This window comes from Portunus trituberculatus, chromosome 41, assembly GCF_017591435.1.
Source record: "Portunus trituberculatus isolate SZX2019 chromosome 41, ASM1759143v1, whole genome shotgun sequence".
Classification (NCBI taxonomy): Eukaryota; Metazoa; Arthropoda; class Malacostraca; order Decapoda; family Portunidae; genus Portunus; species Portunus trituberculatus.
In genome coordinates this window covers 36,643,039-36,662,379 of record NC_059295.1, presented here as the reverse complement: position 1 = coordinate 36,662,379, position 19,341 = coordinate 36,643,039, and the positions used below count along the sequence as shown (strand labels likewise).

Genomic DNA, 19,341 nt, shown 5'->3' with positions numbered 1-19,341 from the left:
TGCCAAACATTTTTCTCTTGGAGCAGACTGATCTGATAGTTTCACAACTTTTATGCAATCCGCTGTGTTCATTTCACTTTGCAGCCACTGTCTCTGGCATACATTTAGCTAACCCTCTAAAGCGAAGGGTTTTTGAATAAAGAAGGCTAAAATTAGATAGTATCTAAGTTCTTAAATTCCATAATTTTGGATTAAGATCTTTGCAGGTTTTTTTTTTTTTTATTTACAATGTGAGCTTCAATATCTTACATCTTCAATGAGATATTAATCCATACAAAATCACTTCCCTCAATATATTTTATTTGCTTCAGTATGAAAAGTATAATTATTTAATATATATAGTATTAGCAGGCAAAATACAATTATTAAACTGTTAGGATGATCTTCCCTTCTAATTGTCCCTCATACTTGCTAAGCACTGGATCTACTTCATCTTTCAGGAACTCCACAACCTGGAAGATGATGGTTTTGATTATACATCTAAGAATACCAAGGGGAGGAATGGATGCTGTAAATTGTTTGCATTCATTGCAAAGATGGTCCATACAGGATGTAGAGATTTCTAAAGGGACCTAAAACATACGAACAGGAGAGAAAAGATTGAATGTGATGGATATGAGAATGAATATGTTGCAGGAGAGAAAAGATTGAATGTGACATATGAAAATGAATATGTTGGGTAATAAGTTTGGTAATAGAGCAGAGATTAACAGTGGCTTTTGCCATATAGCAAGAATGAAGCTGACAAGATGGAAGAAGTTATTATATCTGTAAAACAAACAAGATTAGCAAAACGTAATGTGGTTTAACATATAAGAAGTCATTGTTGTGAAAAGTGAAACTTCAAAGCAAGAGAAGCCTGACATAAGGACTGTAAACACTAGTGTCGCACCAGCAGACACTCTTCCAAGTGTCGCACCAGCAAGACTTTTTCACCTCTCCACTTTTTTACTTACATCAAATACAAGCAAAGCCCATTTGAAAAAGTGTTTACCAACAACAACCTTTACATGGTGAAATGATATGGAGGCAAGATGACAAACAAGCATGGCACAGACATTGGACAAGTTGTCTGCAAGCTGGAAGTTCATTCAACATGTGCAAGCTACTGAAGACTGTTGACTGCAACATGAATAGACTTCAGCTTTACAGCAGGGTAGGTGTGACAGAATAATGGCAATCTCAGGTGGCCCCACTATATCCCTTACTTGGTGCTGCACCACCATGCCAGGTGTTCCCAAGCCCAGCCACCACAAAAGCTCTCATCTGACATTTCTCTACATAAGTATAATGTGTGGCATAGTGTGTAGGCAGATTATGGAGAGCTGTTTAGTCACATTGTGCTAATAATATTGAAAGTGCGCATGGATGTGCACTATTGCTGTGCTCTACTATTCTCATAACTTACACCAATGTCCCATGCATCTAAGGGTGAGACATGATCAAAAGTGGGCCAGCTGCACATGTACAGACTAATCATGCAACTGTAATAAAGCTATTCATAATCTGCCCACACACAACACCACACCTTATACTATTGTAGAGAAATGTCAGGAGAAAGCTTGTGTGGTGGTTGGGCTTGGTGGTGCAGTGCCAATTGAAGGGATGTAGTGGATGGAGCCACCTGAGACGACATCTGTTCTGTCACTCCTACCCATGAGACACTAAGACCTGTAATAACAGTTGGTGCATGTCTGTTGCTGCTGTAAAAAGCTGGTCTATTCATATCACAGTCATCATCAGTCTTCAGTAGTGTGTGTCCTTTCTGAATGAACTTCCAGCAATGCTGACACCTTGTCCAGTAGTGCCTGTGCCATACTTGCTTGTCATCTTCTCTCTATATCACTCTGCTAAATAATATGGGTTTGTGGGTAGTCTCTCTTTACTTGTATAAAGTACCAGTACAAATATAGTGGGAATGTGGGAAGTCTTGGTTGATGCATATCCTGATACACACGGCCAGCATAGATGAGGTAGTTTTGCCTGTGATAAAAGATTAGCAGAGAGATTCTCCCTCAAATGAGCAAGAAGACCATAAGTTTCCTCTGTTGTGCTGGTAGGATCTCCTAGCATGCATATGTGAATCTCTTCAGAGATGGTAATGTCACTGTTGATGAGAGGTCACCACAGAACCTAGTTAATTTTCCCTTGATGCACTTGTGTGACTCATGAAGTCGAGCAATGATCTCATGATGAAAGTAAGCAAGGACAAGCAACTATTTATGATTCATAGAGAGTACTAGTGTCTCAAACAGATAGGTCATCATGAAGTTTCCTGTAACAATGCTGAGGCAGCTGGATAACTTACTTATCCATCTGGCAAAATTTGGGAACATGTGTGAGCAGTAGCTGGCATAGATCATCCTCATCTGCAGCCACATTACAAGCTTTGAAGAATACGACATAAGAGAGATAAAGATGACTGCAGTTGTGTGGTTGATGAGAAAGTGCAGGACACGGAACTATCATCTCCTTAGTCTGCCCTACTTTTCAACTATTGGTTGACCACAATCCCCTCGTGATCCTGAATGACTGAACCTTGGATGTGATCAAGAACACCAGGATCCATCTACAAGGATTTCTCAATTTTATGTACGTTTAAAATATGCTATTTTGGAATAACAAGGTAAAAAACCCTAGTAATTTTTTTCATAATACACATTATTTAGAATAACACAAAATCAAGAATTGATAATCAAATAAATGTGTGTGGCTGGTTTAGTTCTGTGATGTGGAACTGGCAAGTGGAACCATCAGAACTGGTTCCTCAGGAGAATTGGTAGAGCTCAGCTAGTATTTCAATTGCCAGCACATTGCTTGATGGTGACCAGGGCAGGGTGTATTAAAGAATACAGTACTGACTCCCAGTCCCAAGAGACTTAACCCCGCGCCGGATGTTAAAAAAGCCCGCCTGTATGATATACGGGTGGTAGTGCCGCGCGCCTGAGCGCAGAAAACTCGTGCAAGCTTGTCATACTTGTCGTCTTTGTGTATTATGCTGCTATTTTTTAGTCACTATATGGCCTTCGAAGAGGAAAGTGGACGCTTCTTTCTTCGGGAGAGAGAGAGAGAGAGAGAGAGAGAGAGAGAGAGAGAGAGAGAGAGAGAGAGAGAGAGAGAGAGAGAGAGAGAGAGAGAGAGAGAGAGAGAGAGAGAGAGAGAGAGAGAGAGAGAGAGAGAGAGAGAGAGAATGGGAACAGTCTATGCCACTGGGTAATTTTAGACACAAGGTGGGACGCATGTAGCTTATCTTTAGTGATTGGTGGAGACAAGGATGGTGGGAGGAGCACTAGGATTTCAAGGACAGCATATGGCGTGTGTAGTTGGTATCCAACACACTATAAGGGAAAATTGAACTGAAGAAAGCTCAGAAAAGAAATATGACGTCTACATAGGCGTCGCTGTATATGCTACTGGGGCTTCATGACGCCGACATAGGCGTCACCGTATTGAAGGGGTTAAGATCTGTGAATGACAGTGAATGTGAATGTATGCATGGTATTAGCTAATGTTTACTTTAATCTCAAACAGGATTTTGATAATATACAATGTCTGTTCCATGTAAAAATTGCATAAAGTGAACATGATTACTGAACTAAACTGTACTGACATTGTGTTACCCTAAATAAAATGTGTAATATGAAAAAATACTAGTTTTTTATTTTTTACCTTGTGTTACTCAAAAATCACATATCTTAAACAAAATCACATTTTAAACATGCATAAATCGAGAGAACTCTGTAGTTGAAAGTAGGGCAGACAGAGGAGATAGGTCCTGTATTTTTTCATCGACCACGCAACTGCTATTATCTCTATTATGTCATATCTTGTCTTGGTGTCAATGAGGGACCTGATTTTCTGGTTCACCATTTTATCCAGCAAGACCTTTGTTTCTTCCCTTCATGGTAATGGAAAAGTGTTTGTAAAAGCATACGACAGGCAAAGAGCTGAGCAGGTGAATAATCTTCAAGGGATATCCAACCATGGTGTATTCTTCAAAGCTTGCAATGTAGCAGCATTTTCTAATCCCTACAGTAAGGCCGCAGGTGAGGATGATCTATACCAGCTACTTCTCACATGTTTCCATAGGTTTCCCAATTGATAAGCAAGACCTGCTTGCCTCTACAAGATTACTGGAAGTTCATGATGACCCATCAGATGGCAATGGGGCTGGTGCTCCACAGATCATGGTTGCTTACCCTTGCTTACTTTCATTGTCAGATCATTGCTTGGCTTCATGACTTGCAAAAGGGCCAAGCTCGCCAGGTTGTATGGTGACCTGCTATGAACACTGACTGCCAAGTACATGAAGAAAAGTGATGCATGCTAAGAGATCCTATCAGCACAATAGAGGAAATACAATGTAGTGGTTTCTGTGTAGTTAGCAGGCCTAAAAAATTTGGCTTTGATTTTCTTTTAGTTACGATAAATATCACATGATGTATGTTGTAAAGTAAAACATTCTCAGATGTTGTGTTATGGTAAGATCAAATAATGACTGGAAGGTCTATACACAAGTATACAATAATCTGACCCACATCTCCATCAAAGTAAATAACCATTACAGATATCAAGTGGAATCAAAATATATAGAGTCCTTAGCACAATACAGACATTCACATACCTGCTGTGGGGCACGACCAATGAAGGTGGCTGGATCCAACAAAGAGTCAAGCTGATCATGTATTGGATTAAAATATGGACATGCTCGAATCCTTTCCACCAGGTCATTTTCTTTGCCTTCCTGCTTCACTTTGTTTGCAGCTTCCTGACTCAACACCCGCACTTCTTCATGGCATTCCTGATGACAAGAAGCAAAATGTTCAAGTGTTCTTAAAACTTTGTAAAAATAAAAATAAATAACTCAATTACATTACTGATTTTATTTCACATTTTCAGAGAGAGAGAGAGAGAGAGAGAGAGAGAGAGAGAGAGAGAGAGAGAGAGAGAGAGAGAGAGAGAGAGAGAGAGAGAGAGAGAGAGAGAGACCCAAGCCACAACCTTTTGGAATATTATGTAGCTTCCCCATCTGTAATGAGGTACGCAACATAAACAAAAGATAAGAAAATGGTATTTTAAAAGTCCTGCTACCCATACAGCTGTATGTAATGTTATTTCCAGCACTAGTAGCTGGAGTGAGGTAAGTACTTGGCATTTGTTTACAGGAAATTGACTATCTCAACTGCAGGAAAAGGAGAGCATTGCAGGGAAGGCAACCAGATCTTTGAGGAGACCCAACATGGTGGAAACATTCTTCCATCTCAATAAAGATATGTCCCACTAGAAATTACCATAAATGAGCGTAAGTTCTTGAGAAGGTCTAAGGATGTGTTTACACCAAGCAAATCAAATTGATTCAATTCATGAAGAATCATTTGAATCAAGTCACTTTGAATCAGGATAGTTCCAACTGATTGAGTTTCAACACATCTGATTCACATCATTCAGATGGTGTAGTACTAAGGCAGCTGTCGGGAAGTATGGACGTATTAGCTTTTGAAGAAATAGCATTGTTACTGTGGCTGAGGATGCGTAAGCGTATGCATCGGCAATGGACATGGGTGCGTGCAATTAATTCTAGACCACCTCAATTAGGGAGCTTTGGACATATGTTCCCAGATCTGGTCAATAATCAGACTTACTCATTTTTTTTTAAGGATAACCACAGAATAATTTAAGTTCACCAACATCTTGTCACCAACAACAAGTACTAGGCCTACAGCAGAAGCCATGTCAGTTTGAAACTGAGAGAATACTTTGTCTCACCAGGTGGAGCTGTGGAGTGGCAGGACATAATGATTCACTGATACATACATTCACCACGGAAGAAATGGGCACACCAGTTGATACCATATTATCACATCTACTCTTTATTTAGGCTTAACGGTGTGCAGAGGATATTAAGAGGATACCAAAACAATTACAGATATGTTAATTTTAACATTTTGTCATATTAACTTTTACTTTGTGACGTGACATACCAAAGTATTTAGTGAACAAAATCAGAGGAATAGGGGTTAGTAGCAGGAAGTTTACACCCCTCTCCCACTCTGTCTGGTGCCTGGCAGACTGATGGTTATGTAATGTCACACATTTCAAAGGTAGACGATACACCCTGCAGTTGCCACATGAAAATATGTAAGCATATCCATAATGCTTTCTGTTGTGATCTGTTTTCAAAATATGCAGAATACTATTGTCTAGATATCATAGGCTGAAGCAATTCCTTCTATGGTTCAGTACAATCCATGTACATGATCTTGGTGCACAGGTTCACTAGGATCATATGTAGCACGTCATTCTCGTACTAAATTGATTAGGACGGACACTATTATGGTACTTATTCATCAGCTGAATTGCCTTCAATGATGAAAAAATGGGACCAAACCAATAATTGATTCTGAATTGCTATGAATTGGCATGATTTGAATTGACTTGATTCGCCTGGTGTAAACAGTTACATTGAAACTAATGTGGCGAATCAACACAATTCATGAATCATGTTGATTCTTCATTAATTGAATCTATTCAATTCGCTTGGTGTAACCACACCCTTAAGATGAAAGGCATGCATGCAAATATATACAATGGAAGGGGATGTTTGCTTTGCTTAATCACAATTAATACTATTTCTCCTAACCTGTCTGTTGCCACCAACTTTAACCATGGCCATGATGATGTTTTCTGAAGCCATGAAAGGCAGTTCTTGAGAGATGTGACGCTGGATCACCTTTGGATAAACCACCAGTCCTTCACATATGTTCTGTAGTGTGTTTAGTAGACTGTCTGCAGTCAAGAAAGACTCTGCCAAGCTGATACGTCTGCAAACAACACAAACATATAAGTGATATATACAAATACTATATACAGTGGAGACTCAATACTGGAACTTAATTAATTCTAAATGGCTATTTGAGTATTAAAAAGTTCGACTATTGATACTATAAATCAGGTAAGTCGTTCTAATCTTAGCAAACCTCAAATTTATAAAAATTTCAACGTATTCTTTTTACAATTTTGATTTTTTACATACCGTAAGTGAAGGCTAGTGATGGATAATTAGAAAAGGAGGGGAGGAGGAGGGAGGGCGCTGGAGGATGAGTCATCATCCATTAAAACGTCTTTGTAAAGTTTCTGGTGTGATTCCTGTCAATCCACTAATGGAGGGCTGTGGCTCACCAACACTTGCACTCTCACCAGATTCCTTATTTTCACCACTAATAAGCCTCTTTGGTGCCATCCTAAGTTGCTAAATGAAAAACTACTGACAGAATGCAGAAGACTGTTGTTTTTCTCAAGATTGCGGCAGGACTAAGGATGCGCACCGGCATCGGTATGCCAGTATTACCAATATTACCAATAATATAGTATCAGAACGGTACAGTGGCGGCTGCGAGAAGGAAGATTACAGAGCTTTCTATATGACCAAATGTGTGGCTGTTTGATTACCAGATACTTTCACCACTAATGAGCCTTTAGTGTTAATGTAAGTTTATAAATGAAAAACTACAGATAGAATACAGGACAATGTTATTCTGATGACTGCAGCAGCACGAGTCACAACTGGTGGAGGGGGAATGGGGACACCAGGGAGCCTTTGTTTACAACCACAGGTGTGGACATTCGACTATAAGGTATTTTTTCAATTATTAAATTTAACTTTTGCATTTGAGTATTAAAAAGTTTGAGTATTTCGACATTCGAGTATTGAGTCTCCATCTTATATATGTATGTATGTATGTATGTGTGTGTGTAATATATATATATATATATATATATATATATATATATATATATATATATATATATATATATATATATATATATATAGGCAACCCCCGCTTAATGAAGGTTCACACAACAAAATTTCGCTACAATGAAAGTTTCATTTTACTACCATCTGCTCGTTTAATGAACACCAAACTCGCTTTAACGAAGTTTTATCCAGTTAATTTTTTCCAAGTTTGAAACCACCTCTGTATCACGCAAGCCGACAGGCTTTTGAATACACCAGCGCCTCTCGTGGACAACACGCGCACCACTCACTCCCCCTGTTCAAAACAATAACAACATCAGCAGCAGCTCGTCTTCCCTCGCTCAACTTACCACCAAAATGCCCTGCAGTGTTGCCTAACAGACACGAGAGAGGCGAGAAAACTAATAGCATTGCTTGCCACCATCTTGACTCCATCTACTGTCTCTACTATTTTCAAGTCAGCAGACTCTATTAAGAAGGCGGGTGAGACCGCATCTTCCATGCAAGCTAAAAGAACCACCTGAACTCATGACTCTACAATGGATAAAATGGAAAGCCTTGTGGAAATGTGATACATAAGTTTTGTATGTGATACAATGATGCGCCCTTTGTTTACATTCCACAGGTTGCCAGTTAGTGTCTTTCGTTCCTCTCCTCCTTCATAAATTTAAGATCATCAACATTATAAAGTTATGTACATACATACATTAGTGTACATTAAAATAACTTAAATTAAACTGCCTATATGTTTAACTTCACAATTTTTACTTTCATTAAACCTTTCACTGTACTATGATGCACTCTCACTTAACGAAGGTCTTTCTAGGAACGTAACCCCTTTGTTAAGCGGGGGTTGCCTATATATATATATATATATATATATATATATATATATATATATATATATATATATATATATATATATATATATATATATATATATATATATATATATATATATATATATATATATATATATATATATATATATATATATATATATATATATATATATATATATATATATATACAGACAACCCCCACTTAACGAAGGGGTTACATTCCTAAAAAAAACCTTCGTTAAGTGAGAGTGCATCATAGTACAGTGAAAGGTTTAATGAAAGTAAAAATTATGAAGTTAAACATTTAAGCAGTTTAATTTAAGACTAAGTCATTATAATGTACACTAATGTATGTATGAAGTAACTTTATGATGTTGAGATCTTAAATTTATGAAGGGAGGGAGAGTGGAGCGGGAAATCATTGTACTGCATACAACACTTATGTACCACATTTCCACAAGGCTTTCCATTTTATCCATTGCAGAGTTATCAATTCAGGTGGTTCTTTTAGCTTGCAAGGAAGATATGATCCCACCAGCCTTCTTAATAGAGTCTGTTGACTTGAAAATGGTAGACAGTGCAGAGCAGAAGCACGGTACCTGTGACATCTTATGAAGGAGATTAATGACACAGAAAATATGTTTTAATGAGGGTATTCACCTAAACTAGTGATTGATAGGATGCCCTCATGCCTTCTTGACCTTTTGAGTCTCCTGGGAAGTGAATCACCTAGGTGGTGGAGATACTGAGCGTCAATATTGTCCCATATGTCCTGAATAGCGGCTTGGAGGCGTGGGAGGGAGGAGGTATCTCTCTCCTTTAGCTTCAGTTTTATGTACTCCCAGGGATTTTTTATAGGGTTCATGTCTGGCGAACTTGCGGGCCAAGGTTTTAAAAGGCTGACATTGCAGAAATCAAACCAGTCAATAATTAACTTTGCCGTATGGCACGGTGCACAATCTTGTATGAAGGTAACAGCATTGCACTTTTCCATACACTCATCTAACTCATCTACAATTAGCTCAAAGTAGTTATTTTGGTTCATACAAACATTCTTAGGCAAAAACACTAATTTTTCAAGACCATAGTAAGAAAAACAACCCCACACCATCAAAGAATCTGGATTTTAATGGGTGTGTTGTGTAGCGTGGATCATGACGGTTACTACCGGGTCTGCAGTACACATGGTTTTTCTGGTTGTCTGTAACCTGAAAGCTTGCCTCATCTGACCAACGTACCCTACGACACTTACCTAAGTCCCAATCTTTGTGCCGCCCGGTGGAATACTCCACGAGAGGTACTTACGGGGATGTAGGCAGTGCTGCAGACTGAGTGATTCCCCGTGTCCTCTCTTCCCGGTTCCCTTTGTGGTCTCATTTATACAATTGAGCAGCTGCAGCCTGCCCTCTAAAGACAACTTCTACTACTTCCTACACTACACTACAACACCTTACACTTTTACACTCTCTTCAAATCAAAATTTAATAATGGCTTCACCACGCCCTGCCTCGGAGTCCCCCTCTGGGGAGGGGACCATAAATGTCCCCAGGTCGGACTGCACCCTTGGCTGGTGATTATCTCTGGCATGGAGCTATACATTCCTCATACTTTCTCTAACCCTAAAGCTAAAAAGCCTTGGTTTAACTCTGCTTGTTCTCGTGCTGTCAATGATAGAGAGGCGGCTCACAAACGGTTCCGTAGCCATCCAACTGCTGAAACTCATGCCCTATATATTTCTGCCCGTAATCATGCCAAATCTATTCTCCAACTTACTAAAAACTCTTTCATCAATAGAAAATGTCAAAGTCTTTCCAATTCTAACTCCTCTCGAGATTTCTGGCATCTAGCCAATAATATCTCTAACAACTTTACTTCTTCGTCTTTCCTCCTTTACTTCATCCAGATGGCTCTACAGCTGTCTCTTCTTTTCTAAAGCTGAACTCTTCGCTCAAACCTTTGCTACCAACTCAACTTTGGATGATTCTGGGCATATTCCTCCTACTCCTCCACCCTCTGACTACTTCATCCCTAAAATTAAAATTCTTTATAAAGACGTTTTCCTGGCCCTCTCTGGCCTTGATTCTCGGAAGGCTTACGGTCCGGATGGAGTCCCTCCTGTTGTTCTCAAAACTGTGCTTCCGAACTCGCTCACTGCCTGGTCAAACTCTTTCATCTGTGTCTCTCTACTTCTATTTATCCTTCTTGCTGGAAGTTTGCTCACATTCAACCTGTCCCTAAAAAGGTGACCACTCCAATCCTTCTAACTACCGCCCTATAGCTTTGATTTCCTGCCTTTCTAAAGCCTTTGAGTCTATCCTTAATAGGAAGATAATGAGGCATCTATCAGCTCACAACCTTCTCTCTGATTGCCAGTATGGTTTCCGTAAAGGCAGATCTACTGGTGATCTTCTTACTTTCCTAACTGAATCTTGGTCATCCTCTTTTAGGGACTTCGGTGAAACCTTTGCTGTCGGCCTTGACATATCGAAAGCCTTCGATAGAGTCTGGCACAAATCTTTAATTTCTAAACTACCCTCCTACGGATTCTATCCTTCTCTCTGTACCTTCATCTCCAGTTTCCTTTCCGATCGTTCTATTGCTGCTGTAGTAGACGGTCACTGTTCTTCCCTAAAACTATCAACAGTGGTGTTCCACAGGGTTCTGTCCTATCACCCACTCTCTTTCTATTATTCATCAATGATCTCCTAAATCTGACTCAATGCCCTATCCACTCCTATGCTGATGATACCACCTGCATTATTCAACAGCGTTCAACAGACGCCCAACCCAACAACAATTAAATGACTCAAGGCGAGATGCTATAGGACGCCTAACTTCTGATCTTTCACTTGTTTCTGATTGGGGCAGAGAAAACCTGGTTTTGTTCAATGCCTCAAAAACTCAATTTCTACAACTATCTACTCGACATAACCTTCCAGACAACTATCCTCTCTTCTTCAATAACACTCAACTTCCCTCTCCTCTACATTAAACACACTCGGTCTATCCTTCACTAAAAATCTAAACTGGAAATTTCACATCTCTACTCTTGCTAAATCAGCTTCCAAGAAGTTAGGTGTCCTATGGCGTCTTCGTCCATTTTCTCTCCCTCCCAGCTGCTTGCTCTGTACAAGGGCCTTATCCGCCCGTGTATGGAGTATGGCTCTCATGTCTGGGGATCCACACACACAGCTTTACTAAACAAGGTGGAATCTAAAGCTTTTCGTCTTATCAACTCTTCTCCTCTAACTGACTGTCTTGATTCTTTAAGTCACCGCCGCAATGTTGCATCTTTATCTGTCTTCTACCGCTGTTTTCATGCTGTCTGCTCTTCTGAACTTGCTAACTGCATGCCTTCCCCTCCTGCGGCCTCGCTGCACAAGACTCTCTACTTCTTCTCATCCCTATTCTGTCCATCTTCCTAATGCAAGAGTTAACCAGTATCTTCACTCCTTCATTCCCTACACTGGTAAACTCTGGAACTCTCTACCTGTGTCTGTATTTCCACCTGCCTATGACTTAAACTCTTTCAAAAGAGGAGTGTCAAGACACCTCTTACGTTAACTGGACCCTCCTTTTAGATTTTTTTTTTTCTCTTTCTACTTTCCTCTTAACAGGGCCTGGCAACCAGCGGGATTTTTTTTTTCCAACACTTTGTTTGCCCTTGGCCAGTGCCCTTGTAATGTAAAAAAAAAAAAAAAAAAAAAAAAAAAAAAAAAAAAAAGGTAATCATGACTGAAGCAAGGTTTTGAAACTGCGCGGCAATTCCATTATCCCAAGTCGCCTTTCACATATCTCCGCACACTCCTTTCACTCACCCAACCCAGCACATAGGGTTCCTAGCCTAAAGTTCCTTGCTGTGTATGGGAGGGTTAACCTAAAGCTGTTTTCGAATAATGTTCAGAGTTCTCTGGCTCACACTGCGCTTACGCCCTTCAGGCTTGTAAGGTGGTGGCGAAGCGTCTCTTCCTCCCTCACGATAAATTTTGGTCCAACGTTGAACAATTCTGAGACCTTTGCCAGTGTTTGCGGCAGTTTCTTGATTTGACTTATTCTCCCTCACTGAGGCACAAATGACTGAGATTTGGGCCTTACTAATTAGTTTCCTAGGTCCCATAATAGGTAGTAACAGGGCACAATGGTAAGCTCACGCATCCACAAAAAGGGCCCATGAGGGAGGGTGAAAGAAAATTCAAATGCAATCACACGAACCACAGGTGAATGTTGACTAAGGAAACACATCATGTACTTTGACAACTAAAGCTGCAGAGTTGTTAGATAGCGACATACAGCGAATCCCGCTGTATGTTTAGGAGTTACGAAAGGATGAATGAAATTTGGTCAGCGTGGAAGTTGTCCCTTTCACGCCTTCCGCTCTGACCAGCAGTGTAGATCGAGTCAAGCCATGGTGGGAAGCAATGCTATTAGTTTTCTTGCCTCTCGTGTCTTTGAATAATATCCAGCTTCACTTTCAGAGTAAGAGACTTCCTGGTCTTCTTAGCAACGCTAGGCGACATTGCAGGGCATTTTGGTGGCATGTAGAGCGAGGGAAGACGAGCTGCTGCTGACGCTGTTATTGTTTTGAACTAGGGTGAGTGAGTGGTACGCATTTTGTCCACGAGAGGCGCTAGTGTATTCAAAAGCCTGTCGGCTTACGTGATACGGTGGGCCTTTCAAACTTGGAAAAAATAACTGGATAAAATTTCGTTAAAGCAAGTTTGGTGTTCTTTAAACGAGCAGATGGCAGTAAAAGGAAACCTTCGTTGTAGCGAAATTTCGTTGTGTGAACCTTAGTTAAGGGGGGTTGCCTGTATATATATATATATATATATATATATATATATATATATATATATATATATATATATATATATATATATATATATATATATACACACACTACTAGAAAACTCCCACCTCCAAGGACAGACCACAGGAGAATATGTTTGGGTTATAATCATAAAATAAGTGAAACTTGAGAGAGTGAAGTATAACTACTGTGCTTAAATTTTTCTTTTTGCATGAAAGCATTTCTTTTGCTGTCATCCAATACATTATACTAAGAGAAATTTGCTAAACCCTCACCTGTTGGCACTGTCATCAAGAGTGCGCTCCATCCACTGAGTAGCAGTAGTGTTGAGGGCATTGGCAGGGAGGGAAATGAGAAAGCGAGCTAAGGCACAACATCTCTCACTCCTCATAGGATTGCGTTTGTATGGCATGGCACTGGAACCAATCTGACTTGACTCAAAAGGTTCTTCAATCTCCTTCATGTTGGCCAAAAGCCTGATGTCAGTGCATATCTAAAATGATAGTTACATTAAATACCATCAATATTAAAAAGTATAAATTTTGTACCAGTTCCATTAATTCTCAAAGAAATTCCTACCTATAATATATAGAGTAAAGAATCTACAACTTAGAAATAAAGATTGATGGATTTTTACCTCCCACCAGACTACAGGAGGGAGGACAGTTTATCCTATCATAAAATTTGCTCTATTTGACGATCACTTCCACCTTCTAGTGAGCTCAGGTCATTATGCATGGAAAGTAATTTAGCAATATTCATTCGAGCAGCAGTCTTTCTAGTTTTAATGGTTTTCTGCTACATGTTCTTATAAAATACTTTGCTAAATAAAAACAGATGTATGGAATGCTCTGGGGGTTCAGTATATTCATCTCTCTTAACAAAAATAAGTTCACTGAATGTGAAACTTTTCAATAAGCTTAAAGGCAAAAGACTTAAAAGAAACTGTTGTACAAAATATTTACCTTATGAACTGAGGCACCAAGTGAAGCAAGAACATTAAGGCACTCCACATCCACCTTGCGGGTGTAGGTTTGTCCACACACACTGTAAGACTGTTTGAAGCCAGCCAACTGAGTCACCAATTCATCCAGCCTCTTCACCTTTTCTTCATTTCCTGTAGCACATGTCTTATTCATATTTGTTATTATTATGGCATTTCTGAAGATATTAAAATACAATACATTTTGTTGAAGTATTTAAGATAAATTGTTATATAAACTATAGACAAAAGACCTTTCTTCCAATCTATATGCTATGAAATAATACTTGAAATGCAGCAATGGAAAATGTGTGGAAAATTAAAAGCATGAGCAGCTCTTCTCAACTAGATAATGCTTATAATCAGACTGGCTAAGGGCAATAGAACTGGAGAAAAAAAGGGCCTGCTAAGGTGCCAATCTCTGAACAGAGTTGAAAGTAATAGTAAAAAATTACAGGATAAGGATGTTGAAATCGTCCCTTTGTAAGAGTAAAATCATAGGCAGGTAAAATTACAGAAGCAGGCCAGGAATTTCATTATACCAGAGAAAGCAATGAGTGATTAATAATATTGGTTAACTCTTGCAATGAAGAGTGAAAGAAAGTAAGTCTTGTGTTACAAGGCTGAGGGAGGAGGGGAGGAATATGGTTTGCAAGATTAGAATAGTAGTTAGCATGAAAATACAATAGCAACAGATGCAACATTGCAGTAATGAGGAAGAAATTGAAAACAGACAGTTGAAGAGCGTTGAGAAGACAAAAAGCTTCTGATTCCTCCTTGTCTAAAAGAGCAGTGCAAGTGAAACCCCATACAAGATACTGAACTGTACAATTGCAAAATGGCTAATGAAGAGTATCTTGAAACAACAAAGAGTGTGTCGATAAAGCTAGATTTTTATTCTCTTTTTCAGCTTCACAATTTTTACCTTCAAATAACTGCAGGAAGGAAGCCTGTGTGCCAGTAGTTCCTTTGACCCCACGGAACCTCAGATCATCCCGGGTCCTTGCAAGGGCCCTTTCATCCATCACCAGGTCTTGCAACCACAGACTGGCTCTCTTTCCCACAGTAGTCAGCTGAGCAGGCCTGTGAAAATAGGCTTGATGGGTAATATACTTTTAACAAAAGCTTTATTGCTTTATGTTTTCTATAGCAATTTTGTTAAAATACACTGCAATCTATATAAGTAAATTTGAATGCTAGATTAAGACATGTTCTTTTAGTTAACTTTCTTTTACTGGAAAAAAAATAAAATTTGCAAATGGGTTCTGAATTCTAGAGTAGGAATAATTGACAGATATTTGAAAAGCCTATTTCTTTTACCTTATCTTGATATTAGGCCTACTTTGCAGTTGAAATGCACTTCTTTACTGTGAAACTAGTTTTCTTTATCATGAGTGCTACTCCATTGATTGTACTTTTACATCTGAGCCTCTACAACACATGGAGATAGTTTAACATTAAGTGATTACATCGCATAGGTAGGTCACTTTTATGGCATTATATGGGTCTCTGTATAATGGCTGGAATTGTTATCCCTAGGTTGTAGATTGTGGCAAAATTATTTATCCCATGAATATCAAATAATCATTCTCCCTGTTGTTCTTATCCTATTCTACTTACTCATCTATTTTTTAATAACTTCATAAAAGGAAGAGAGAAAAAAAATAAATAAATAATTGTAAGCCTTAAACTATGAGTACAGTATGTGGTGGTTTCCATTCAAGAACCAATAAACACAAAACAAAATTGTGATCTAAGAGATGTGAACTAATAAGTGAAGATTCCAATAGACAACTTTGGAGTCATCAACTTTGCATGGAATTTTGCAATATGCATTGTTGAAGGTATGCAGCATATTTTGTACATAACACCAGAACAAAGGAATTGGACAGCATTTGGTAAATTAAGCTGTGTTCAAATACACTGACAATACATATGAGAGATACTGATGTGTTCAGTTCTGTTAAATGAATATATCATCTAATACAAAATGAAAAATCAAAAAGTAATTTCAAGTTCTAATGCATAAAAACCTTACTGCAAGTGTGTGAAGCCAAGTGTAGGCAAATTTTTGTACTCATTGGCAAAAGTTGCCAGTCGGTGGATGCAACGAGCCACCTTGGGCAGCAGTAGATCAAAGCCATCACGCAGAAGAATCAAATCCTGTAAAGAAAAATATTTTATCCAAAGAATTATAACTGTACTCTTATGAAAAACATTAATTTTTTTTTTAAATTACATTCAAATATAAAATTCCTATTATTCATATATCACACATATTGTCAATAATTCCATACATTGAAATAACTGGAATTAAATATGTAGTACTGTAAAATAACACTGTATCTGTCTCTTTCCTACTTACCGTGTTGTCTCCCACATAGCAGGAGGTGGCTCCTAAGTGAATGATTGGTGCTGCAGTGGGGCAAACAGCAGCAAATGTGCGTACATGGGCCATCACATCATGCCGGGTTTCCTTCTCCTCTCTGGCAGCACGCTCATAGTCCACCGTGTCCTGGTTGACCTCCATCTCCTTGATTTGTTCGTCTGTAATGGGCAGCCCCAACTCCTAACAGGAAGAATAATTATTAAAATCACTTAATTAATAATATTTACAATACAGTAAGTCCTCATTTTACACTAGTTTAGTATATGATAAATTCGCAGATACGATAATTGACAATTACTACCATTTTTTCAATTTATGAAAAAAAAATTGCTCTTACGATATTTGAAATTCCCACTGCCTGTGATTGTGGCGCTGCACTGCGACCAACAACAAACTAGTCACTTTCACGCCACCACGACGAATAACAGTGAGACTGTACTTGGTGATTTACTTACATTATTCTCTGCATTTGAGACCAATTCCTGTCCAAAATGTCACCGAAACGTAATTTGGATCTTGATGAAGAAGTGGGTAAGGTTAAATGAGCCAGGAAAAGTTTAACGTTGGAAACGAAGCTTGATATAGTCAAGAGAAAAGAACTTGGGGAAGGCTCGTCAGCCATAAGCCGTTCCCTGAATTTACCACAGTCAACAGCTGCTACTGTTTTGAGGAATGCTTCAAGTGTTAAGGAAGCAGCAGCTAATGCTTCAAGCCTGCAGGTAAAATTGCTGACAAAACATCGGGAACCCATTATGGATCGGATGGAGGGTTTATCAAAATTTGGATAGACAGCCAAACACGCCAGCATGCCCCACTCTCGTTGAGCCTCATTTCAGAAAAGGCCCTGTCTTTTATTGAAACCTTTAAGGTTCAGATGGATGTGAAAGATGTGCAGTTTAAGGCCAGCAAAGGCTGGTTTGATCGTTTTCAGCGTCGGTCCAACCTACATAATGTCCAGTTTGTTTACTTTTTTTCAACTGACTTTCATACTGAGCTGGAACATATTCCTATCTAATACATGTTAAAATGGGTTCGGTTTACACTAATTTCGGTTTACAATAGCTTTTTGAAGAATGCATTTCTAGTGTAAAACGAGGACTTACTGTACATAGTACATAATATATCAAGTATACATGTGTTAGTTCACATACTGTTATACATTTAATTTTTCTTTAATTTAGAAAATAAAATTTTTCCTTTAGATCTGTGGACTTTTGTTTCTATAGTGTGTGTGTATTTACCTAGTTGTAGTTTTACAGGGCCTAAGCTTTATGCTTGTGTGGCCCCATCTCCATATCTACACTTATCCAATTTTCCTTTAAAACTATGCACACTCGTTGCTGACACCACTTCCTCACTCAAACTGTTCCAAGTCTCAACACATCTTTCCGGGAAACTATATCTTTTAACATCTCTCAGACATCTTCCTTTCCTCAGTTTCTTACTATGCGATCTTGTGCTTTGAATGTCATATTCTTCTCTCAGGATCAGTTTCTCATTATCCATTCCGTTGATCAATTTATAAACTTGTATGAGATCCCCTCTCTTCCTTCTCTGTTACAGGGTTGGTAGCTCCATAGCCTTTAGTCTCTCCTCATATGTCATCCCTTCAAATTCTGGAACCATTCTCGTAGCCATTTTTTGTAGTCTCTCCAACTTCCTTATGTCTCTCTTTTTATGGGTGGTCCACACAACTCATGCATATTACAATCTGGGTCTTATTTTAGTACTTATCAATTTCTTCATCATTTCTTTGTCCATGTAGTAAAATGCTAATCCAATATTCCTTAGCAAATTATGTCTCAATGAAAATTCTATCAATATGGCTTACCAGTTGATTGTTTTCTTCCATCGTCACTCCCAAGTCCTTTTCCTTTTTTTACTTTTTCTAGTTCTACTCCATCTCCCATCTTATAGATTCCCACTGGTCGTCTTTCACTTTTTCCCATTTCCATGACATGGCTTTTGTCCACATTGAATTCCATCTCCCATTTTTACTCCATTTCCAGATCTTGTTTAAGTCTTCCTGCAGTATTTCACAATCCTCTTTTATTTTATGACTCTGCACAGTTTCGCATCGTCTGCAAACAGATTTATGTAGCTGTTCACTCCTTCTGGCATGTCGTTTATATATGTATGTATATATATATATATATATATATATATATATATATATATATATATATATATATATATATATATGAGAAAAGTATTGGCGCCAATACTGACCCCCGTGGCACTCCGCTTTCTACTGCTCTCCACTTGGACTTCATATCATTAACTACCGTCCTTAATTCTCTCCCCCTCAAATCATTTTCTATCCATCTCAATGTGCTTCCTTTTAAGCCACCCTTCTCCTCTAACTTCCATAGTAATCTTTCATGTGGCACTTTATCCAACACCTTTTTTAAATCTAAATAAATAGTCAATCCATCCTCTCTCTCTTGTACTTTATCAACTATTCTAGAGTAGAAACTCAATAAATTTGTTACACACGACCAACCTTTTCTAAAACCAAATTGGCTATTTGATAAGAATTTGTTGTCTTCAGGAAACTCAATC

At 38.6% G+C, this 19,341-nt stretch overlaps 1 protein-coding gene across 1 annotated transcript in view; it reads right to left on the bottom strand.

Moving 5' to 3' along the window:
- Positions 1-283: 283 nt before the first annotated feature.
- Positions 284-19,341, bottom strand: part of LOC123517114 (adenylosuccinate lyase-like) — a 27,105-nt gene continuing 8,047 nt past the window's right edge. Inside the window, exons 2-9 of the mRNA XM_045277025.1 lie at positions 16,756-16,959; positions 16,429-16,553; positions 15,316-15,473; positions 14,374-14,525; positions 13,684-13,901; positions 6,641-6,821; positions 4,625-4,801; positions 284-452 (exon numbers count right to left, since the gene is read on the bottom strand). Of these exons, the coding sequence (XP_045132960.1) occupies positions 366-452; positions 4,625-4,801; positions 6,641-6,821; positions 13,684-13,901; positions 14,374-14,525; positions 15,316-15,473; positions 16,429-16,553; positions 16,756-16,959 (1,302 nt within the window). The 3' untranslated portion in view covers positions 284-365. The remainder of the gene's footprint in view (positions 453-4,624; positions 4,802-6,640; positions 6,822-13,683; positions 13,902-14,373; positions 14,526-15,315; positions 15,474-16,428; positions 16,554-16,755; positions 16,960-19,341) is intronic.